The sequence below is a fragment of the Maniola hyperantus genome, chromosome 19, assembly GCF_902806685.2.
Source record: "Maniola hyperantus chromosome 19, iAphHyp1.2, whole genome shotgun sequence".
Lineage (NCBI taxonomy): Eukaryota > Metazoa > Arthropoda > Insecta > Lepidoptera > Nymphalidae > Maniola > Maniola hyperantus.
The window spans coordinates 10,690,900-10,715,436 of NC_048554.1; the positions used below are offsets into that span (position 1 = coordinate 10,690,900).

At 37.4% G+C, this 24,537-nt stretch overlaps 4 protein-coding genes across 4 annotated transcripts; 2 read left to right on the forward strand and 2 right to left on the reverse strand.

Moving 5' to 3' along the window:
• Positions 1-1,627: 1,627 nt before the first annotated feature.
• On the forward strand, positions 1,628-11,874 carry LOC117991499 (ultraviolet-sensitive opsin). Its single transcript, XM_034979093.2, has 8 exons — positions 1,628-1,672; positions 2,701-3,004; positions 3,273-3,451; positions 4,204-4,326; positions 4,658-4,852; positions 5,975-6,148; positions 6,769-7,114; positions 11,543-11,874. The coding sequence occupies exons 2-7, from the start codon at positions 2,782-2,784 to the stop codon at positions 7,078-7,080; spliced, it is 1,206 nt and encodes a 401-aa protein (XP_034834984.2). The 5' UTR covers positions 1,628-1,672; positions 2,701-2,781; the 3' UTR covers positions 7,081-7,114; positions 11,543-11,874.
• Positions 7,107-11,087, reverse strand: SmydA-2 (SET and MYND domain containing, arthropod-specific, member 2). Its single transcript, XM_034978741.2, has 3 exons — positions 9,615-11,087; positions 8,912-9,096; positions 7,107-7,920 (listed from the first exon to the last, which is right to left on the reverse strand). The coding sequence occupies exons 1-3, from the start codon at positions 10,924-10,926 to the stop codon at positions 7,789-7,791; spliced, it is 1,629 nt and encodes a 542-aa protein (XP_034834632.1). The 5' UTR covers positions 10,927-11,087; the 3' UTR covers positions 7,107-7,788.
• SmydA-5 (SET and MYND domain containing, arthropod-specific, member 5) lies at positions 11,720-16,430 on the forward strand. Its single transcript, XM_069505176.1, has 6 exons — positions 11,720-11,874; positions 12,511-12,564; positions 13,010-13,194; positions 13,747-13,872; positions 14,753-14,875; positions 15,319-16,430. The coding sequence occupies exons 2-6, from the start codon at positions 12,523-12,525 to the stop codon at positions 16,415-16,417; spliced, it is 1,575 nt and encodes a 524-aa protein (XP_069361277.1). The 5' UTR covers positions 11,720-11,874; positions 12,511-12,522; the 3' UTR covers positions 16,418-16,430.
• Positions 16,409-24,038, reverse strand: LOC117991170 (trypsin-1-like). The gene is made up of 6 exons (XM_034978723.2): positions 23,742-24,038; positions 20,054-20,231; positions 19,231-19,347; positions 18,635-18,801; positions 17,815-17,966; positions 16,409-17,199 (listed from the first exon to the last, which is right to left on the reverse strand). Exons 1-6 carry the CDS (start codon positions 23,809-23,811, stop codon positions 16,996-16,998), a joined length of 888 nt encoding a protein of 295 aa, XP_034834614.1. The 5' UTR covers positions 23,812-24,038; the 3' UTR covers positions 16,409-16,995.
• Positions 24,039-24,537: the final 499 nt, after the last annotated feature.

Consider the following 24,537-nt stretch of genomic DNA (forward strand, 5'->3'; position numbering starts at 1 on the left):
GTGTTGGACAGCCGCATCTTGATTTTCAATGTAGGTTAATGATTTAAGCTTTTAAAATAAATCGTGGTATGTACCCATTTTATACATTAAAATATGTTCAATGTAGGTATTTTAAATCGAGACGTTGGTCTTAATATGATCTGTCTAGGAAATGTTGAGCATCCGTCTCCGTTTGGTAAAAAAAAGTCACAAAAATTATACAACCAAAGTGTCGCTGAACCACGAAATAAGCCTAATTTATTGTATACGTGCCAACCCTACGGTAGCTAAATTAAACTAGCATTAGGTAAACAACGATTTAGTACAAATGCCGGATGCCCAGATCGTTACCATGATTGCTCGCAATATTGTTTATCATATGATTAACATACGAAACTGTTGTGTTTTGTTGCGGCCATTTCATTTGGGAAAAAATCCAAATGATTTCAAAATAACTAATTCATCATCATCATCAGCCCATCACTGGCCCACTACCGAGAACGGGTCTCTTCTCGGAATGAGAAGGACTTAGGCCATTGTTCGCCACCGCGCGTCGCGGTGGCCCAGTGCGAAGTGCCTGACTTCACACACTTTTGAGAAAATTCTCAAACTCTTAAACAGTATGCAGGTTTCCTTACGATGTATTTGGCATAAAACGCACTTAACTCCAGAAAGTTATTATTCAAATAAAAATAAATGAAATTTAATTACTTAATCCTGAAGACGAACACGAATCAGCGTAACGAAAAAAATGCTGATTTTTTCTGGAAAATCAAAGTATCCACGGGATTTTCAAAACCTACAGCCATGCGGACAAACTTACAGGCATCATTTAATCTAATAATAAATAACTAGGTAAATCAATTAAAAAGTATAATAAAAATACCTGATTGATTTTTATATTTATTTAACAATATTTTATTTTTGAAATAAAACCGACATCTATGGTAGACTTCCTAAACTAAAAAGCAATGGTTCGTCTTGTACACCTATTTCTCTGACTGAATTTCAACATTACTGTAGTTCAACTTAAATATCGTAGATGGCATTAAAATAAAAATGACTGGAATTTAAAATTCTAATCAACTTCAAAAAAACCGGCCAAGTGCGAATCAGACTCGCGCTCTGAGGGTTCCGTACTACAATCGTATTTTATCGACATTTTGCACGATAGGTAAATCAAAAACTACTTAGGTACTAGATCTCGTTCAAACCAATTTCGGTGGAAGTTTGCATGGTAATGTACATCATATATTTTTTTTGTAGTTTTTTTAAGTATATTTAAGGGTTTGAAATTTGTGCAGTCCACGGGGATGAAGTCTCGGGTATAAGCTAGTTATATACATCATGTAGGTACCTATCGCCCGAGCTAAACCTGGTGGATCAGCTATTTTCATCCTTAATAACCTTGACTATAATATTATCTTGTTTTGACAGTATCAATTATCAACGGTCCTGATAAAAATGCTTTCATGGTAATGGACTACTGTGAACGATATCAGAAAAGCTTCGGGCTAAAATATTCATTTTTCATTTAGCTTTCACCTCGGGAAAATGTGTTTCCATATCAAAATGGCCGATAAGCCTGTGTGAGATGGATTACGCTAAAATGTATGGACGCGTGGAGTTTGATTACCAAATACCAAGTTTTTTGACTAATTGGAGCGCGGATTATGACACGTTCGAGACTGAGGTAAGTTTTTATACTTATACAGCTACTGGAAGGCCTGAAGACCAAAGTCTTCGAACAGTGCGTGTTGCTAGTGATGATATCTAATCCAATCCATCAGCCTATTTTCGTCCACTGCTGGACATAGGCCTTTCCAAGCGCGCGCTACCAAACACGGTCCTCCGCCTTTCTCATCCATCCGCTCCCCACAACCTTCTTCAAGTCATGAGTCTAGCGGGCTGGAGGTCGTCCCACACTGCGCTTATCGGTGCGTGGTCTCCACTCCAGAACACGTCTGCCCCATCGGCCGTCGGTTCTGCGACAGACATGACCATGCCCATTGCCACTTCAGCGTGCTAATCCTTTTTGCTATGTTCTTCTGCGAATTTCCTCGTTCCGGATTTTATCCCTGAGAGTGATACCCAACATAGCTCGCTCTATAGCGCGCTGAGCGACTTTTACCTGCCGCACAAACAAGCTCAGTGTCAGCAGGCAATGGAGAAAGTGGTTCGGCTAGGTGATCCAATCAAAAATGAGATCTGTAGAAGAACTAGAGTCCTAGAGTCAGCGACGTTGTTCAACAGACTGTGAAGTGGCAATGGGCGAGGCACATAGTTCTTTATGTCTGTTTATCAAACAAAATACAGCTGATGGTTACATTTATTTCCCCTATATTTCTGTCCAAATGAGCGCAGACTTCTAAACAGCTTTTCTTATGGCAAGGGTTAATATCATAATCCTCCAAAGGTCCAAAAACCTTTCCGCTTTTAGACCGATCGCCGACTATTGCGCTATACCTATCGACGCTTAGGTCCATTTGCATATCAGGTAGTTAAAGTTATGTTATGGTTACCGATAAACTTTGAATATTAATAAAAAGTAGAATTGGTTGCACTAGTCAGGATTTATTAACTTTGGACCAAAATTTTAACATCATGGAGGTATGAATAGGTATCTACAGGTGGCAACCCACTTTACCCCTTAATTTTGAAGATTGGCCCCTAATCCGCTCTAATTCCATTATGGATACTTACATCTATCTCATTTTTTAGGTGGACCTCTCACAGTATCCATTTCCAAATAACCTATGGCACATCAAACCAGCCAAAGAAGTGGCATTGAAAACAACCGCAATGCTAATCGTTGGCATTATTGGCATATTCCTGAACTCCATCATAATAATAATCCTCCTGAAAAACAAGTGGCTTTGGACCGCAAGCAACTATCTTATCGGAAATTTGGCTTTTATCGATTTGATCACACTAATTTTCTGCCCCTGGTTTATGCTTGTGAGGGATTTTCATCAGAACTTCGTTTTGAAAAACTTTGGGTGCAGATTTGAAGGGTTTTTGCAAGGTATGTGTGATATTTTTTAAATTAAGTAGTTGAGAAAGTTTTGGATCATGAGTGAGTCCTTTTATTTGTTCTTAATAGAGTCTACCAACTTTTCTAACGAGGCTTATACTAATGAACGACCTGTTTGAAATCCAGACGTCACTGAGGTTGCATTGGTGCATAAGCACCAATGAGTCGGTGCCATTTTGTTTGTACAATAACCCTGTCCATACGAAGTAATATAGGTATAAGTCAATGAAGGAAATACTGAAATTAATAATCTTTTCAGCATCACTACTGTTAGCTGGTGTAGCAGCAGTAATGCTAGTCAGTTATGACAGACTAGCCGCAGCAACGTTAACTGCCGAAGCCAGAATAACTAAGAAGGCTGCACCGAAGCTTATTGTTGCATCGTGGATCATACCGATGGGATTGTCCCTGCCTTGGATTATAGAGAGAAAATATATTGTGAGGGTTTCTTATACATTGCACATATATTCTTTACAGATCCTCTGCTTCATCGTAATACTGTTGGCGGTCGTGGTCATCATTAAGCATAGTGTTTGAGGGCAGATCTTATAAGCCTCACGAGAATTCACCACTTCTCTCTGCTAGCTGATAGCCTTGTAAACTCGTGCAAGGGACCGCCCACAGCAAACACTGTGGTAGGTTTATCGCATGGGCGACCTTTCTCGTTTCCCTGGATGACAAGATGCTCGATGGAGTCACTCGTGCAAAGATTTTTATTCTTTACAGATACTTTTGACAAAGTTGGATTTTAGCCATCGGCTTTGCATACATTTTCAGTTGCCCTCAAAATAGTACTCATACTTAGTCATATAATGATTTGTTACATTGATATGCTTAGCAAAATATAGAAAGACTAGCTTATGCTCGCGACTTCGTCCGCGTGGACTACACAAATTTCAAACCCCTATTTCACCCCCTTAGGGGTTGAATTTTCCAAAATCCTTTCTTAGCGGACGCTTACGTCATATTAGCTATCTGCATGCCAAATTTCAGCCCGATCCGTCCAGTAGTTTGAGCTGTGCGTTGATAGATCAGTCAGTCAGTCAGTCAGTCAGTCAGTCACCTTTTCCTTTTATATATTTAGATTTTGCTTTTTGAAGTGCTGAGTTTCTTTTTATATATTAAGATGAACGCGCTGGTTCTCTGTCTATTCCAAATTATACGTAAATATTCTTATATTTTCTTTTCAGGAACGCCAATGGCTGGATTTTTTGGAGACGTTTTGTGTTGAGGAGCCGAATATGCTTCCCATTTATTGGCACTGCATCGTCATACTACTTGTTTGGATTCCACTTGGAGTTATGATACTTACCGTCTGTATCTTTTATATATTAACTATCTTATGCTCGTGGCATAAATTTCAAACCAATATTTTACCCTCGGGGCAAAAATCCTTTCTTAGCGGATTTCATAATAGCCATCTGCATGCCAAATTTCAGCTCGTTCCGTCCAGTGGTTTGAGCTGTACGTTGATAGATCAGTCAATCAGTCAGTCAGCCAAAAGAATATAATGGTCCCATCAACTATCAAAGTATTTATTACTTTATTCACACTGAGACATAAAAAGAACCTGTGAGGCAAGATATTGTTTCAGTTTTCATTTGAAATTTTGCATCTAATGTGACAGTATTTATACATTTACAGTATGGCACAATAATATGGAGATTGGAAAAAAGTTCACGGGAACTGTCATCTCGCGGTGGTGGTCAGACTATAACACAAGCTAGGGGTAAAGCTATGAGAATAACTGCTTGTATACTCTTGGTAGCAGCAGTTTGTAGAGTACCATACACTGCTTTGGTTTATATGAGAAATAATCTGCCAAATGAGATCAACGCGGTAAGTTTCTTGTAGCTGTTGTACAGAAGCAGGCGTTACTTTGCGGAAAGCCATAATATACAATGAACCAAAAGCTTAATTTGCTAAAATCCGCTGAAACAGGTCGAATCTGTATGGTGCAACATGCAGCATGCGACATGCACCACCCGTCCTCCCACTACTAAACATGCATGAAAAAGCAGTCACTAGGCAAGCAATACGCACCACCACCACGCAGCACCACACAAATTACATGTACATCTCCTGAGGATGCTCCGGTGTCGAGGCAAAACGTGCGTCGAGTGTGTTTTGGGATTTGTGTAGTGCTGCGTGGTGGTGGTGCGTATTGCTTGCCTGGTGGCTGCTTTTTCCTGCATGTTTAGCAGTGGGAGGGTGGGCGGTGCATGTTGCACCATACCGATTCGACCTGTTTCAGCGGATTATAGCAAATTAAGCTTTTGATTCATTGTATTTCTTGTAGCTTTTTTCCGTAGGAGGTGAAATCCTTATGGACATCCGAATCAGATTTGCCGGATTCCTATCGGCTAAAACGTCTCCTTTCTCCAAGTAATAATGTAGCCGCCTTTTCTGACTCATCTTCCTTCTCTTTCATCCTTCTCCTTTTCACTATGCCTTCGATATATTTCAAGACTATCACCCACTTCCTTTTCTCCTTCTACATTGTACATATCAGCTTTCTACCCCAAACTCACGTCCCAGCTCATCCACAACATTCCTTCTTTCTTTCTCAAATTGAGGACTACAGAACAATGTGATTTCAGCTTTGCAACCCGTTCATCTATGTTGCTAATATGGTTCTCTTATGGATGGCTTTATTTCTAATTTGACCACGATGTAATACCCTATATGTACTTATATGATATTTATTACTTTAGTTTCAGTTGACTTTTGCTTTACAGAGAACACTGGTTCGTTGTCGGGACAAAAAAAGCTCAAACAAGACATCATTTTTGTTCTTAGTACTTTCGAGCTCGTAGTTATAAGTTTACCTAGTTTTAGTTTTATAATTTTTAACATTTGGTTTATGTATTTTGTTCCTCTTGTTTTGTGAGCTAAACTTTTATTTATTTATTTATTTGATATAGAAAAAAACTCTGTAATTTATTTTTATTTCTATTTTAGGTGGAAGGGGGATACCAAATAATGTGGTTTATTGCAAGCTATCTAATGTATCTAAACTGTGCTATTAACCCACTTATCTATGGGTTCACCAACACTAGATTCCGAAGAGCCATGGACCGTACCCCAGGTGTTGCATGCTTCAAATTTGGTGCATGGTGCTGTGCCTGCGCAACGGTATGTTCGAAATTTAAAATAACATACGTGTAGATAATTTTCATAAACGTTTATAGTTAGTTTAATTCCAAGACCAGCTTAGATACTAATATTAATGGATACCTTTTTTTCTATATTTTTAGGGTTCCGTACCTCGAAAGAAAAAAGGAACCCTTATAGGATCACTTTGTTGTCTGTCTGTCAGTCTGTCTGTCGTGTTTGTCAAGAAAACCTATAGGATACTTCCCGTTGGCCTAGAATCATGAAATTTGGCAGGTAGGTAGATATAGCACAAGTAAAGGGAAAAATCCGAAAACCATGAATTTTGGGTTATTTACAAAAAAAAACTACCAAAATTTGTTCGCAAAAAGTTAATTTACTAAGTCACATAGACGTCCCTCTTGCACATAAAAATGTTAAAATATCTTGTAAAATGGTATGGAACCCTTCGTGTGCGAATCCGACTCGCACTTGACCGGTTTTTATTAATTTTATCAATGTTAGCTTTTCATTAGACCATAATATTAGACAAAACAACAATTTCATAGTTAATCTATTCTTTATAGTAGATTCAAAAATTGAAAACAAGTTCTAGTGTATAATTTTTTCAAGTTTGATTATCATCACAGATTTTTTTCTAGGTCGTAAAAAAGAAACAATGCCTACAAAACAACAATGTTGAAAAAATATTCGTAGTCGTCGCTAGTCCACGACCTAACCGGAAGATATCGCGAGTGGTCAGAAATATTCTACACATAAACAAACAGACCTTAGAGTTGAGTGTACCCAAAGTTGATGAAGCTACAACGAAACCTACTAAAGTTACTCCCTTGAAGGTAGAACAACTAGACTTTAAGATGAATGAAGAAAATGATAAAGTATTTATAGCAGAAGGATTAGAAGTTACTATAAGTGAACGAATAGTTATTAATGAAGAAAGAAGTAATTTATGAACAGTGAAACAGGAATAGTATGCAAAAGATAAGTGTAAAGAATAAAAATTGAGCCAATCAAATCATTTTAATTTAGGTATCATATTTATAATAGAAATTAAGTAGTACCTAACTATTATTTGTCTTTTAATAATTATTGTGTCTTTATAATGGAACTAATTAGTTACAAATCCAATATAAAAAAATGTACACATCTTACTTATTGATTTTTATACTTTCTCTCCTAAAAATCTTGATATAATAAAAATTGACTCTTAACCATTGACTTATATATTACTTCGTATGGACAGGGTTATTGAAGACACAAAATGGCACTGACTCCTTGGTGATATAGCACCAATGCAACCTCAGTGACGTCTGGATTTCAAACGGGTCGTTCATCTAAGAGGTGGCGCTGATTATTTTGGTTCCTAAACCGTGAGACATTTTGTTCGCTTGACATTATCTTGTCATTTATATCGATGCTTTTCACGTGCCATTTTAACTCTATGGGTCAACTGTCATGTCAAAAGTACGGTTCACCTTTAAAAGAAGGACTAAAATCGTACTTTTCACATGAAAATTGACAGAAAAAGGCGCGTGAGGAGTCATTTTTTACACTTTATATATAAAACTATCGTATTAATTACTTTAGCATTTATACACTCAAACGTTACACAAGGGAATTTTTCGAAAATATCTTATACATACATAAAAAATCATAACACGTCAAAGATTTGTCTCATCTAGTAAGGAAGAAAGTTCTTGAAGTTTATTCTCCAAAACTTCTTTCATGTAAGGTTCTATTCTCAAAATATGTGTTGCTTCCTGTAGCAATACCATGCTTTCCATTAATTGATCCTGAAATGAAAATTATTCATTATTTTCATTTTTTTAGTACCTTATTGATATCTTTAAATAAATAGATTATGGATCTTGATTCATTAAAAAGAAATTTTATGTGGCTTCGCTAAGCAACATTGTTTGAAAAATTGCAACTAATTGCATTTAAAAATAAACCTGCTAGCATTATTTTTAAATCCAATTGGAAAGATAGATATACTTAAAAGGATCCGTTTAGGGTCTATTTCGTAGTTAGATTACAAAACTATTTAACAATAGCTGTTAATAGTTATTAATTATATCGTATCAGTAACATTAGTATCAAAAGTTTACAGACATATTATTTTCTCAAAGATTAATAAATTATTTCATTTTTCAAAGAAATCAAATCAAATTGAATATCTAGAACACAATTTTGATGGACATCTCGTCAAAATAGCTTACAAGCTATGCTTACAAGTATGTATAATCGTAATTCGCTGTTTAAAGCTATTAATAAAATCTGGAACGCAGTTTTGCCCATCAACAAGTAAATAGTCAGAATAGTTTACTTTGGTTGGAGTTTTGCCAAATTTCTTTCGTCATTCATAGCAGCGATAATTTTTCACTACACATACTATATTTCATCAAATAACGCAAGTTTTGACGTCAAAAGGTTCATAGTAATTTTGCAACAAATGGTTGTATCTAAAATGTCTAAACTAAACTGCCGCGATCTAAATGTAATGTCTCAATAGATTCTTGATCGAAATAAATCATGGTTAAAATAAAAGAAAACTCGAGTAAGACTAACTCCAACTCTTATGAAAAAACCTTTGAGGGGATTTCAGTTTAAAGCTTATTTCAGACTACAGGATATAAATTATTATACTATTATAGTCCAGTCAATATTGGCGTTCCCAACTTTTGGTACGAATGTTGGGAATGCCAATATTGACCGGACTATTAATATAATTCATATCCCGTAGTTTGATTTGCAGATTTGCAAATAAATGTCAAGACTCCTCACCTGTGCTGCAGCTTTAGTTATTTTCTCCACTTCGAACTCCCTTTTAGTTTGCATTGTCATGGCAGCTTGTAGCTCTAGGAGAATGGTGCCGCGAAACCTGGACCAGCCAGGCTCTAGCTTGTCCGCTACATCCAAGAGTTCATGACAGATATCTACTTTACGTTTTAGTAAATAGTCTGGAAGCTCTGAAACAAAAAGTAGCATTTTGAAATTTACTATTCGTTTTCGGAGACACACTCTATTTATTAGGAAAATTCGATAAAATCAGTAGGTAAGTCTACACTTTTAGAAATTGCCAAAACGTGATATCTGTATTAAAAAATAATAATAATAAAAAAGCCTTTATTCCAATTCGTTAAATTATGATTTCATCCAATTTATCACAAGAGTTCCAGTTGAAGTTACTGTTATGGCAATTAATTAGAAGTACATATTATGAAGATTAACAATTTATTACAAAAATTAAAACAAATACGTAATTTATGGTATTAGTAAATTTCTGTATGCAATGAAGTAATGCTGCCCCTTGTTTTTTGATTTGACTGAACTTTATTAAGTCAGTATTTTTGCAAAAGTAATACTGACTGACTGACATAACAGCATATAGTTCATACCATGGGGCTTAGAAACTTGAGTTTTGTGAGTTGGTTTTTTAACGTAAGCTCCCATTTAGAAAGGTAAGAATAGATAGTTATTTACCTACCTATTAATGTGTATCCTTTATAGTTTCCATAAATTTGCATCAATGCCATCTTAGCTTGTATCACTAAATGATTTGTGGGATGAAGTGTCACTGAATACTTATCAATAAATTCCTCAAACCCTTTAGGTGATGATTTGTTAAGTTCACTAAGCTCTTGTTTCAATGCATTATTACCCCAAAACATTTGTCTACTTTGTATGCAATAACCACATTTTTCACAACACCATGGCGCAGTTTCAACTAAAGGATTGGTAGACACCATTTTAGCTTCTGTTTTTGCTTTCTTGTTTCTTAGAGAGCCGTTGCAAATGGAACAGTAAATGTTACCTAAATATGTACCGAATTCTGTTGGATCCTTACATCTTTCACAGTCACAATCAAAACATTTAGTTTCTCTTAACTGTCTTCTTCTATCTAATGTTCCATACAATGATTGGGTGTACGTTACTGTTACCATTTCACCTTTAGCAATCGGTACAGTTGCTACCAAAGCTAAGATATCATCACCTATATAAATATGTCTTGTATTAGGCTTGCAGTCATGGTTTATCATGGATGCTGTCACGTAAATAGCGCGTAACCTTTTGGATCCATCCGCAGATCTAACATCAAAGGAGTTAGTGTCAAATATCGAAGCTACTTTCAAAATAGTCTCTTCATCAAATGACAGTTCAAGCACACGAGCAATAAAAGTGACAAGATTGACCTTTAACACTTTATATAAAGGTGTATTGATTCTATGCTCTAAGTGGGATTCTAAAGACATTACACTTTCATACTGACGAGGGTTGGTTTTATGCAATAATAGTGTTCTCATGGGTGCAATGATACAATACGCAGCTTCCGCTTTATCAGGGCTTTCATATTTGATATCGCATTTATAATTGTTTTTAGCCATAAGTTCGCATTCTTCTCGATGTGGTTCTGCGCTTTCGCAATTGAGATTACACATGGGCCAGTTACACTTGGAACATTTATAAAAATCTAACTTATCTTCAATTTGTATTGGTTCAAGCTTTCTGTTACATGATAAACAATGGGGTGTGCAGGTTATCCTTGGACCACTGACAGCTGGTTTTTCTTTTAGAATAATTTCTCCTTGCTTTATATCTCTAGTTGCTATCATGTATCTTCCAATGATATCTGAGTGTTCAATTTTATAGCTCCGACATTGAAACTTATGTCCTTCTTTCCACGCGTGTTTTTGGTGATCTTTCGAACAGTAATAGACCAACTTGCATCCCCCACATGTTTGGTTCGCCGGCTTTTGGCAGACTTCGCACACCGGTATTTCTCGCTTGGTATAATCCATTGTCTTATTGTAACTGAAAGATTTCAGGGCGACGCGCGTTCGTCTCGGCCCGTCACTGACACAATACTCGTTCAAAATAGATTTGTAATTATCACTACTAACTGTAGAACCGTGGCCGGTGCCAACAAAATGAAGTATTAGAAACCTCGTGCACTGGCACGTCAACTGTGACTGAAACAAATGTTTTAAGCTGAACAATAATTGTAGTTGGTACGTCTTGAACACAGAACTTTTTTTATTGTTCAGATACAAGTTAGCCCTTGAATGCAATCTCACCTGATGACTCTCATCTGGAGTCTCACTCTTTATATTATTCTGATTTCTGTAGTCTTCAAAGTGTGCTCATGATGACAGGTTATGAACAACCTAGACTGAAAACTAAGTTATTGTGATATCATAAATAGGCATATTCTAGGCAAACGTGCTCAAACCTAGACATTTGCTCTGTTTCTTAGGCATGATCGTCGTCAAGCCTATCACAAAATTAAAAATAAATAAAAATTCTTATCGCAAAACCCTTCCTAAATCGCTTGAGACGAAGATGTTATTTTGCATAGCTAACTTATTTGAGTTGAGTTTTTTTTTATAAAATTTTGATTAGGTATTATTTTTTCAGTATCATCAGGTAAGATCGCCTCTTTAACACAGAGTAATCGAAGATAAAAAACCGCAGCTTTATAAAAGTAATTTATAATAGATTACGCAACACCTCGAACGCCGACTAGTCTGAAAGTTTCTTGCGCCCGCGCATCGCGTCTTTAAAGAAAAAGTGCTTTTGTTCAGTTTCATGAAAAAAATATAAAAAACTGTGATCGAATATTTTATACGGCTATATTTTAAAAAGTTTATCAAGTATACGTAAAAGTGTCTTATGTGGTTGTTAATAAATAAATTAGTACGTATAAGTTTTGAAATCGAGAAGGGCTATTTGTACCGATTATAATTTTGGTAAGTGGGTCACCTATATTTTACTCTTTTTAAGAAAATTAATCAAAACCCATATTATAAAATGTGAAAGTGTGTTTGTTGGTTTGTTTGTTTGTTGGTTTATTGGTTTGTTGGTTTGTCCTTCAATCACGTCGCAACAGAGGAACGGATCGACGTGATTTGCATGGGTATAGTTGAAGACCTGGAGAGTGACATAGGCTACTTTTTATCTCCGGAAATCAAAGAGTTCCCACGGGATTTTTAAAAATCTAAATCCACGTGTACGAAGTCAAGGGCATCAGCTAGTAAATTATAATACTTACTAAATAGTTTTATACTTCACGTGAATTCAGCATTTGAATGAGATGATGACACGAAAAGGTGAAAATAGCGAATTACTGTAAAATAGATTAGCGTGGCAATGAATGAAATTATTATAAATAGAAATTATTTAAGACGTAGGTGATCAAATCTAGATTTCACGTAAAGTGATTATTATACTTACCTATATAGGTATACGGATTCTAAGATCAGTGATAGGTAGGTATTTTAGGTATTTATTTAGCCAAGTGCCTATCTATATATTGTTTTTTTACCTTATCTTCACAACCAACCTACCCACCAAGTTATATTGTACATAATTATTGAATTTTACAGAAAATAAAAAAAATGGGCAACGCCAGTGAAAATGGTGCATCAGAAGTTTTCGAGGTAATAATTTTATTTTATTTTACTGCCATCTATTGACGATTCTCTGAACTACTAAGCCTTTTAGTAGAACTAGAAGCCATTGAAAGAACATTGAAACAGGAGTTTTTGCAACCGGAACACTGCGATGTGATATGATGTAAAAAAACTAGGTAGCGCTGAAAACTATTTTTTTTTCACATTTTTCATTATTAAATAACTCAATTTAGTCCAAATAATAGTCCAAATTCGATTGTCCTTGCCATATACCACCAGAGACTTCCAATGTCCACCTCTCACGTCCTTCATCATCAGAAACGCTCAATGATACCATAATCATCTATTGTCAAAATTTCAACTTAACCCGACAGTTGGGAATAGCCGAAAAATCAGTTCCAATTTTGATTGAAAGACAACAGCTTATGAAGAAGTCAGCCTAATAAAACGCTTTTAATAAACACATCTCCAGATACACAAATCGGAGGAGCTCGGACGGTACCTCGTGGCAGCGAGAGACCTGACTCCTGCAGAAGTGGTCGTGACAGAACTGCCCCTGGTCTTCGGCCCTAAAGCAATGATGGATCCTGAAGCTTCCATGCCTTGTGTGGGGTGCTATAAACCTGTGTTTACCGATATTGGAGAGAGATGTTCAAGGTATATTACGTTCAGGGGTTTCGAAGTCAGGGTAGGCACTAGTTAAGCATTTCCCAGCGAAAAAAAAGGCACTAGTTAGGTGGGTGTTCTATGAGATATAATGCATAAAATTTACCTAAGTTCTCACTGGCCATTTTAATTTTATGTGTCAACTGTCATGTCAAAAGCACGATTTTAGTCCTTACTAGCTAATGCCCGCGACTTCGTCCGCGTAGATTTAGGTTGTTAAGAATCCCGTGGGCACTCTTTGATTTTCCGGAATAAATAAAAAACAACTCGCAGCACCGCAGTCCCGTCCTGACCACGACCCGTGCAATTGGGTTGAAATATCGACAAAAAAAATGAAATTAATCGTGGTATATGTATACCACGAAATAAGCTTAAAATCACTAGTTTGCCTTACCAAAACCTATTGTTAGAGTGATATCGTTTTGAACCAGTTACCATAATACGGCAGATTATGGTTAACTGTTTAACTTTTCCTTGGCGTTTTATAATAAATTATAATAATTTAGTAATAAATTATAATAATTTAATAATTTTTCATTTCAGATGTGGCTGGCCAGTATGCTCTGGGAACTGTCCAGGACTGATAGATCCCCGTCACCATGGACTGGAATGCCACGTCCTGAGTGCTCGACCAGAATGCGTTCTCGATAATATGGCGGAATATTACCGGTTTGTTAAAAAGATAGATAATAATTAATAGAATTTCTATATTTTCCTATCTACTTATAAAATATTATTTCTGAGGTGGCTATGCTCAGGGCTAGGTACTCTACGTAATCAAATCAGAAATAAGAAGATCCTTAGGAGAACCAGAGTAACGTTAACTCTGCGGCCCAGGTGGGAGCGGGTGCGTCCTGCGGGGCGGCCGGAGCGTGTAGAACAAACTCTTAATAAAATTACAAGAAATCGAAAGGAAGACACGCGGAAGGGTGTTTTTGCACTCATCCGTGAAATCGCGGATTCCATAAAAATACGAATCGAATGGGTACATCTGTATATATGAAATTCAAAGTCCTGACTGACTGACTGACTGGATTATATATCAACACACGCCTAAACCGCTGGTCTTAGAGACATGAAATTTGGAGGGTGTGTTCTTTGTAAAGCGTAGGTATGTATATAGAAAGAATTTTCCGAAATTCCACCCTTAAGTGGGTTAAGTGGGGGTTTGAAATTTATGCAGTCCACGCGAAGTCGCGAGCATAAGCTAGTTCTTGTATTTTGTTGGAATAAATATTTGTATGGCACTTCGAAGAATCATGGATACGCGTTCTAATCGAGAGCGGGTCGGAGTGTATGGCAATGGCATCAAGCCCGCTGGCCGCCCCGCAGGACGCACTCGCTCCCAGCTTCTATAGAGCGCACTTGGACTTTGCTCAGACTTAAGACACTGTTAAAACGAGACAGCGTTACAACGAGAACTTACTGCTGGCATAAGTCTGTCTCGTTTTAACTGACACTTAATTCTAAGCAAAGTCAAAGTGCGCTCTATTGATTTCAACCTAAGAGTTACGAGTTAATAATGTAACATTATATTTTCCTTAAACAGACATGATGCATTGCTGCCTCTACGTTGCGTTCTTCTTCAAAACACAAATCCGGAGAAATGGAGGCAACTGTTAGAATTGCAGTCGCATATGGAGTACCGAATTCCTGGCTCTGATTTATATGAGTAAGCTTTATCTACTGCTATTATCATCAACATTACCGCTGGTCCACTACTAATCACGGGTCTCCTCTTAGAATGTGAAGGGACTCAAGTGTGGATTGGCAGACTTCATACACCTTTCAACACATTATAAAGAACTCTCAGGTATGCAGGTTTCTTCACGATGTTTTCCTTCCCGTTAAAGCAACGCACATTACTCCGAAAAGTAAGAGGTGCGTGCCCGTGCCTAAGCAAAAAGCACTTTGCCAGTGTCAAGTAGCCTCTAAAATTTCATTATGAAGACATGCACATTTCTCTGGTGTAGCACTTTGACAATTGACACTCCAATGCTTAAGGTGCGCTCCGATTGATCAAACGTCGCATCAGATTACATTGCGACCTATGATTGCGACACTTCACAATACTTGTGTTTGCAGCTTTACTGATTTGTACTTTTTCGTTTTCAGCGATGCAGATGAATTCATCGTTGAATACTTGATCAACAGTTTCATAAGTAAACTTGAAGACAGCACGAAAAACAAATACTTCAAGGAAATTTCTAAAGAATTACTACATAGAATGTGTGGAATAATTGATACTAATGCATTAGAAATAAGACTGCCTGATGGTTCTGAGCTCAACGCTTTGTATGCTACCACTTGTTTGTTGGAGCACAGTTGTATACCGAACACGAAACACGTCTTTAGCCTCTTCACGAAGGACAAAAGTGAACATTATAGAATTACCCTTAAAGTTGTTGTACCTATAATGAAGGGACATCATATAGCTACCATGTATAGCCATGCTCTATGGGGAACTCAAGCTAGAAGACAACATTTAAAAGATACAAAGTACTTTTCATGTAAATGCCAAAGATGCAGCGACCCTACTGAACTAGGTACTTATTTAAGTGCAATGAAGTGTTTCGGGGATGATAAAGGATCTTGTGATGGCATACATTTACCTGAAGATCCTTTGGACGAAGAAACTGATTGGGCTTGCAGCAAATGTTCAGTTAAAGTTAACAACTCCCAAATAAATATGCTCATATCACAAATGGGAGAAGAGGTTGAAAATGTTCAGATGATGGGTGGTTCTGTTACCATGCTAGAAAATCTCCTATGTAGGTTATCAACGTTTTTACACCCAAATCATTATCATTTGTATTCTATAAAACATTCGCTTGTCCAACTGTATGGTAGGCAACCTAGTTACATGTCTGGGGAAATTTTGGATAAGAAAATCAAAATGTGTAAGGATTTGATTGCGATAACAACAACTTTAGATCCTGGGAATGCTAGGTTAAGCCTGTATAGTGCTGTTCTACAACATGAATTACATTCAGCATTACTTTTGTTATCTAAAAAGGCTAAAAGTGATGGATCTATAAAAAATATCGATGAAATAATCCCGTTGCTGAATGAAGCTAAAATTTCTTTAGATAAAGCTCTAGCAGCTCTAAAAGATGATATCGAAGAGACTTCAGGAAAGAAATTGTATGGAGTTATTGAAAGCAGCAAAAAGGAATTTGACAAGTATTGCAAGGAAAAGAAAATAAACATTTAAAACAAATTTAATCACTTTCAATAAATAATTACTTAGTTTACTATAAATAACAAATGTTACATAATAAAAATTAGGCATATCTTAATATCACAGTAGTTGCATTATTTGGAAATAAATAATAACTTAAAAGTCTTATAAATCTAAGTGTTATTTGGTGCGTCTAGATAATTTACAGTAAAATTGTTGCAATGTAATAAAATATGACTGTGTAGTCACTAAAATTTAAGTCGTGTCTAAATTATACGACATCAAATAAATGACAATAATTAAAAAATTAGAAACTCAAAAATACTGTTATGGGCTAGATGCGATTTGAACATTATAAAGAATCAGGTCTCTGTAGTCGATTTTAAAGAAAATCGCATTCAGTTGCAGACCAACGAAAGCCGCCCGAGCTACAAAAACTTTTTACAAAAAGTGCACTTAATTCCGCTAAATCTGCTAGTAACATAAGCAGTATTGAATGTGTGTTTGATTTTTACTGAGACGCAAAGTTCAGGCGGTTTTTGCTGCTTTTCAACATCTTATTCGGTCTGAAGGTAAAAAAATTCCACTCTTGTAACACGTTTTATAAACCATTAGCTTCTTCTCAAAAGCCAGCTGAATCCAGATCTTGCACTATCCTCGTTCACACTGGATACGATCCATTCGGTGAATTTGGACACCCTGGTGTAGATTCCAGGCATCTTGGCTCTGGCACACCCGCTTCCAGTTGAAACTACACCAATGATCGTAGAATGACCTTTATCTCCTTTCACCATAAGAGGACCACCACTGTCAGCCTGGAAATTTTCAATATTAGACTGAGAGAGAATTTAGAGAGAATATTAGACTGCTCATGCATCACGTCATGTTAAATTATTTGGAAGGAATGGTATGTACAGTGCAATTACGAAGCAGCCCGTAAAGCATTAAAGGGTGAGAAAAGTTTTGGCCCTGAAAACTACTGTTTCTAATTTAGAGAAAACAGAATATTGCATATCGAGATTTTAAAATACTTTAGTAGATTGAATTTTTAATTATTGTTCCCAAACTTTTTTTTACTAGTCCGCGTTGTTTAGGTTTTTTTAAACCCGATAGTTAAACCATCGGATCTCTTGAATTCTCCGGATGAAGAATTAGCCTATTACTCTCCAGGATTTTAACTATATTCGTGCTACTCATCTAGATAAAAAGCACGTCAATTCGTTGCTTCATTTTGGCATTATTAGATGTCACAAATGAACAAACAAACACACTTTCGCATTTATTTTTTACTGTAAAAAATAATTCTAAGGTATTCCTATTTTAACTTTGTTGTTTAGAATATTAAACAAGTCCTGTATCATTTGAGTTAGAATTTGCCCTATTAAATTCTATAGCTTTGCAAACCAATCCTTTTGTTTTGTTCAACTCACCCAACAGGAGTCCCGTCCACCAGTTTCGTGGCCCGCGCACATCTGAGTTGGGATGATCCTTACTTTGCTTCCCTGTGATTCATACCAATTGTTGCATTCATTGTTTTCCACTACTACTACATCAGTCTTTTGCAAAACATTTGGTCTTGTTCCTAGAATAAAAATTTTGTTAACATTTATGATATTGAAATAATGATGTGCAATCGTTGGCAAATTTTCTTGGTCTCTGGCGAGCATTAAATGTAAGTAGGAGAAATCTCTTAATATCTGTCTCAGCACAGTGACGTAAAAACCTGTGCAGTAAGTTTGATTAAATTATGGTTTCTGTCTACTGCGCAGGTTTATTAAATGACGAGGCATATATTGTTTAGTTCTGGTAAGCCAGAGTCCAAGAGCATTTAGTTTGCATTTCGGGATTGAAATCATGCAACAGTTTAAAGTACCTGGGAAGTTTCTTTATAACCTTAAAGTTTCTGGGTCACCACGAAGACAGCAATACACTCTTGATGCAGGCCTAATCCACTATCTTGTCGCAAGAAAGAGTAAGTAAGCTAAGGAAATCTTAAAGCTAACTGCAAGTTGACTTGATCATATAATATAGATTGAATTAGTGAATATTAACGGATTTTTATAGCGATTAGAAGAAAACAAAAAATATCGCACATTTAATCTCTATAGAGGTGTAATCATTTTTTTGACGTGACTAAAAAAGTACCAAGATTCACTGATATTTTAATGTTTTCGAGATACAATTGATGGTTATTGATTTTCATCGGTTGGTCTGCGCCTATGAAAACAACAAGATATTTTATCAAATTACCTATTCCCCTGTCCTCATTAGTGAATCCCCATCCAGCTACTGTGGCCATTTTGCCACTGTAGTCAGCAGCGAGAGGCTGGGGCAGGCATGCTGGTCGGAGCTCATTCGTCCATCGAAGCTGACGGATTGTCTTGAGGAGGGCTACGTCGTTCGTCTTCTTTTTACACCTTCACAAAAGAAATATCTGTATTGAACTCAATTCTTCAAAAGCCGGCAATGCATCAGCGGTTCCTCTGGTGGTACATGGACGGCAGTAATCATTCAAGGTAACTCGCCTGCTTGTCTCTAGCTATTTCTTAACAGAGAACTTTGAAAGTAGCCCCTGGACGTATCAGAAAATGATATGACATACTTGCCTAATATTTTAGGGATACAAAAACTAAAATTGAAGGAGATATTTACTGACGGAATTCATGGTATTCTTACAGCAAGTATGCATTTTAACCAATAGTAATAGAGTGTTAGCCAAACAGTGAGACCATGTGTCTACTCATGGTCTGTATAAATTTAGCCAACCATAATAAATTGTTTTGCGCCTTCCATGCTAAGAGTGCTAGGCCAGCAGGAAGAATTTTAAAATGTGTACTATACAATACCTGTACTCTGGATGGGGTATAATCTTAGCAAGCTTCTCGTTTTGGTCGCCGGCTGAAATATCGGTGTAGCCAACGACGACGGCCAGCTGCTTAGACTTGTAGAACTCATCGAACACACTGAAAATGTAAGAACATAAAAACATCGATGTTTGCCTTTTTAGTGAATGCAGTTATAAGAGTGGCATACTTGAATGAAAAAAGCTCAAGAATGGCTTAAATAATATAATTGGACAAATAAAAAAGAGACATTTCACTGCGATTAATAGCATCTGGTGACAGAAGGACTGGCTTGTTTTTTGCGCAACGGATCAGCCTGGCTGTCCAGCGCGGAAAAGCAGCCAGTGTTCTTGGTACCATTCCACGCCAGCCCTTCTGTCACCAGATTAGGCTATTAATCGCGATGAAATGTTTCGTAAAAAAATTTAGCGCTAGGACTCGATGGACCCAGGGTCTCCGCAAACGGAACAAAAATGTAACTCTCGATAAGAGAGGCGTACTTGCGCTGCTTGCTGATTTCACCTGTTTCTGCTGCGGCTCCCGGTCTTGATGGTGTCTCCCTGATATGACACAGGGCCAATGTGTCAACGCAAGTTGCGTCCCACATTAGAGCCCGTCCCCGTTCCCAGGGAATCAGCGTCAAACCATTAGGTCTCTTGCCATCATCCCGACTAATCCCTGCTGGCTCAATTAGCGAAGGAACGTCTATGGTGGCAAAAGCCCTTTTGATCGTATCAAAAGTAAGCAATACTATCGTATTGAACTTAGTTTATATCAATTAACAATGCTGATGACGATGAGATAATACGAGTAAAATTCCCGTTACCTGCAAATACAATGTCCAGCAGTCAGTAGCCATCTGTCATTGATGATGGTAGCCCCGCACTGGTGCGTCCCCTGCCTCCATATGCTGGCTGCCCAGGGGAACTCAGCAGGTAGACTGTCACTGCCTCCTACTATTCTTGCGCTACGACTCATCACTAGGCCGCATTCTACGTCCGCCACTGAAAAACCAACCCATTAGTTCAATCGGAATTGTTACCCTAAAAGGGAGTCTTCTCATACGTGGATCAAGCAGTCCGTCATGTGCCTGATCTCTCTCCGGTCGTGTTGGATTGCCGTTCCATCGGAATTTGAGAATGAAGTAATAGAGAGTAGGTACATCTAAGTTTGTATACACTGTGTACAATAGCGTTTTTAGCAAAACACTGGGGCCAATTTTTTTTGTTTTTAATTTATAGCCTAGCGCTTGACTGCAATCAGACGTGGTGGCAAGTGATGATGCAGCCTAAGACGCCTAAGATGGAGCGCGCTTGCCTAGAAGATGCCCATTCACTCTTGACTTGAAGGTACCCATATTATAATTGGAGGGGAAAGCTGATGCTGGAAGGGTGTTCCAAATCTCAGCGGTTCGAATCTTAGCGGATCGGATTCAGTCAACAAGACGTTATTCATCATTATTAAGAACTTTTACTATAAGAATAACCCCTAAACCAAGCATCCTAGCAATAAAACTTGCAGAAATCAACTCTGGCAAGTCAATTGCGTAAACAGTAAAGACTCGCAACAAGTCAATGTCTAGAATATTTTCTTTTTAAAAGTAACTTCCGAAATTTGACGTGTGCATCTATTATTCTAGTGGACACTTTTCCTTAAGTCGTGAAAAACCGAAGATACCGGAAGCACTCGAGCCGGAAATATAGATTAGACCTCGAATCAATCGCAGAAGGTGTGTCTGTTGTGGAAAAGTAAATTCAAGTTCAAGGAAATGCGGGTACAGTTCAAAGAACGTTTTATTCGTGAGTAAGTGTGAAGGGCAGAACAATTGGGTATTATGCCCGAGATTTCGTTCGCGTGGACTACACAAATTTCAAACCCCTATTGTACCCCCTTAGGGGTTGAATTTTCAAAAATACTTTCTTAGCGGATGCCTACGTCATAATAGCTATCTGCATGCCAAATTTCAGCCCGATCCGTCCAGTAGTTTGAGCTGTGCGTTGATAGATCAGTCAGTCAGTCAGTCAGTCACCTTTTCCTTTTATATATTTAGATAGATGGGCTATTAAAAGCTAAAAGACACACCACTTTTGCATTAGTAAATATTAATAGTACCTATGGAACACGTCTTGTTGATATATTTAATAGAAGTATTGATAAAGATGAATAGTTATAACCATTAAGATAAGATTTTCATTGATAACGCTTTAATATACTTAACTATGATTTTATGTAAAGGACTGATAAAATATTTTCAATGGTACTAATTTTAGGTCATGATAAAAATCAGCTCGAAGGACCATAAAACACACAACTACAATGATGAAAATGGTGAAATACCTACGTAAGTATTTTCAAATTCCTGCACTCTATAGTAAAAATCTGTGTAACCGTACAGTGGTCACTATTTTGATTGAGTTAAAACATGTTTAGATAGGTAAAGGACTACCAATCTAAGCATCTCGACAGCAAGTTGGGTAAACTTCAAAACTACAAATAACAAACAAAAGTCCAAAAACAAGAAAACTAGACCAGTGTAAGTTGTTCTTGTGCAATCAGTGTTCCGGAACCAAAACTATTTCCTACACTGAAACGAAATAACAAAAAACAAAAAAGTTAGTTCTTCTCTTCAGACTAAATGGAGGAAGTGAGAAACTACGTACCCAAATAGTAGGCGACAAGTCGAGATGTGTTCAGGATAGCCGCGGTTATCCGGCCGCGATGAGAAGGTCGCGCGTCGGCAACGGCTCGCGTGTTACGCGACCGCGTACAACTAGCGGGCTACACACTTTCATACACGCGATTTAAAGTGACCATGTCAGACGACTGTGTAACTAATAATTTTATTGTTCTCTTCACTAATAAATTATTTATAACGTGGAATACAGTGCATTATTATTTTGGACGCCGAGATATCCCTCAAGAATACGTGTAGGGCACTTGGCTCCACTAAGATGACAATCGGGGTATAACTCGGTGCGAGATAGCGCAGGCGACGTGCGGGTGTGCGGGTCGTCCCCCCGCCTCATACCCCGATGGTCATCTCGACCTGTCGCGTAGTAACATACGTCATCATGTTCTATTAATAGCTCAAGAGTAAGTAGACACTCGGCAATCTAAAAAATATTCGTTTTTATTTTATAACTAGCTTATGCCCGCGACTTCATCCTCGTGGACTACACAAATTTCAAACTCCTATTTTATCCCCTTAGGGGTTGAATTTTTAAAATCCTTTCTTAGCGGATGCCTGCGTCATAATATCTATCTGCATGCCAAATTTCAGCCCGATCCGTCCAGTAGTTTGAGCTTTGCGTTGATAGATCAGTCAGTCAGTCACCTTTTCCTTTTATATATATAGATATTATTATATTTAGACAATATGAACCAACGCTCTAGAATTTTCAGATTCCTTCATTAATTAAGGTTCCGTACCCGAAGGTACGCCAGTGGGACTCTATTACTAACTGCCGTACTCAGAGTCGCTTAATCGTTACTTAAGTTTAGTTAAAACGAGACAGAGCTATATCTCTCACTTAAATCTGTCTCGTTTTGACTCAATCTTTAGTAACGATTAGCGACTCTGAGTACGGTAGTAAGGCTCCACTGCCCTTCCGTCTATCTGTCCGTCGGTCTGTCTGTCAGCGGGGCTGTATCTCATGAACCGTAATTAAAAATTTTCATATGGTGTATGTTTATTGCCGCTGATTTAACGATGACAAGAAATAAAACAGAAAGATGAATGGGTTCTTCTAGCAGCGGGGTAGGACTTTAAGCTGCCGGTGGCCAGAGCTTTAGAGTGAGGAACTATCGGCTATCCTCACTATGCGTGCCGTCTTAAGAAGTACTGCCATTTGTATCCTGCCCTTAAATCCAACAGTCAAGCGAAAGTTTCTTGAGATATTGGCTGAAACTTTTCGCAATAAGACCGTGGACTGAGTATGAAATGTATAGAAATGAGTCCACACATGGTGGTAATGCCATGGTGGGCCAAATCGAAGTATTTCGATCCTTTTTATATCGAAATGATTATAGTATTACTAGATGATGCCCGCGACTTCGTCCGCGTGGATTTAGGTTTTTGAAAATCCCGTGGGAGCTCTTTAATTTTCCGGGATAAAAAGTAGCCTATGTCACTCTCCAGGTCTTGAACTGTATACTGCATGCTCCGTTGCGACGTGATTGAAGGACAAACCAATAAACCAACAAACAAACACACTTTCACATTTATAATATTCGTAGTGATTATAGTAGGTGGCAGAGACACTCGACTTGTGAAAAACAAAATTTTTAGCCCTGCTTTTACTTGCAAGAAGTCATCGAGAACTGAATAGGTACTAACAAAGTGTGATAGGGTCACTGACATTATATTGGATAGGGTATTATAATTTGATTTCAGCCAAATGTTTCAGATTTCTTATGCTTTTATTATGAAAGCTTCTGATAGTGGCAGCTAAACTGTTGAACTTTTGATACTTCGGAAAACGCCTGGCCGTTTGATTTAAAAATAAAAAACTTACAATTGACATAGCACAATCCAAAATCCAAATATAGCACAATCAAAACGAGCACATCAATCAAACGACACATTTTGACGACAGCAACCTCTTATCTGAATAACTACACTTTACCGAATGTTTATATAAATGGGTAATGTTTCCTTAAACCTTATGGGTCTAGGATATAATGATAAGGTAATTGAAGTGCAGCCGAGGCAAGGAGTGCACTTGCTGTACTGATCTGATATCATACCGTAAATATTTAAAGGATTCTAATGATTTGTACTGTAACGACTTCTTCGTTAGTTCGAAGGTCTAACCCCTATAACTTAACGGGTATAGTGATGCGCTTAGATATCTATCGAGAAGTATGCAGATTATGTGGACTCGATAGTATGAAAAAAATTGATGTTTACGATACGCGAGCCACGTAACATGTACCTACTACTATCCTGATATATCAATACACTGAACTAAATATTGTGAAAAAAATATTGCTTAGCATAAAGTTTACTTAAATTTTCTTTTGAATAAATAGCTAAAAATTTTAGCACATAATTTAGGCATGGAAACTGTTTTTTTTTACGGATTTAGTAAAACTATGTAAAGGATGATTTATTATAAATCCATCCTTTGACTCCCCGTGAAGGACGCGAACAATAATTACAGTATGGATTGGTGTTTCCCATCTTTCACGTATGATTTACAGGTTTTCGCGCCCCGATTCAAGGGCGAGTAATAAGAGGGCATGCTTTTATATCGATAGTATTTTTCACATCACTATTCGCATTTCATTGCGTGGTTCGCCGCAACTTCC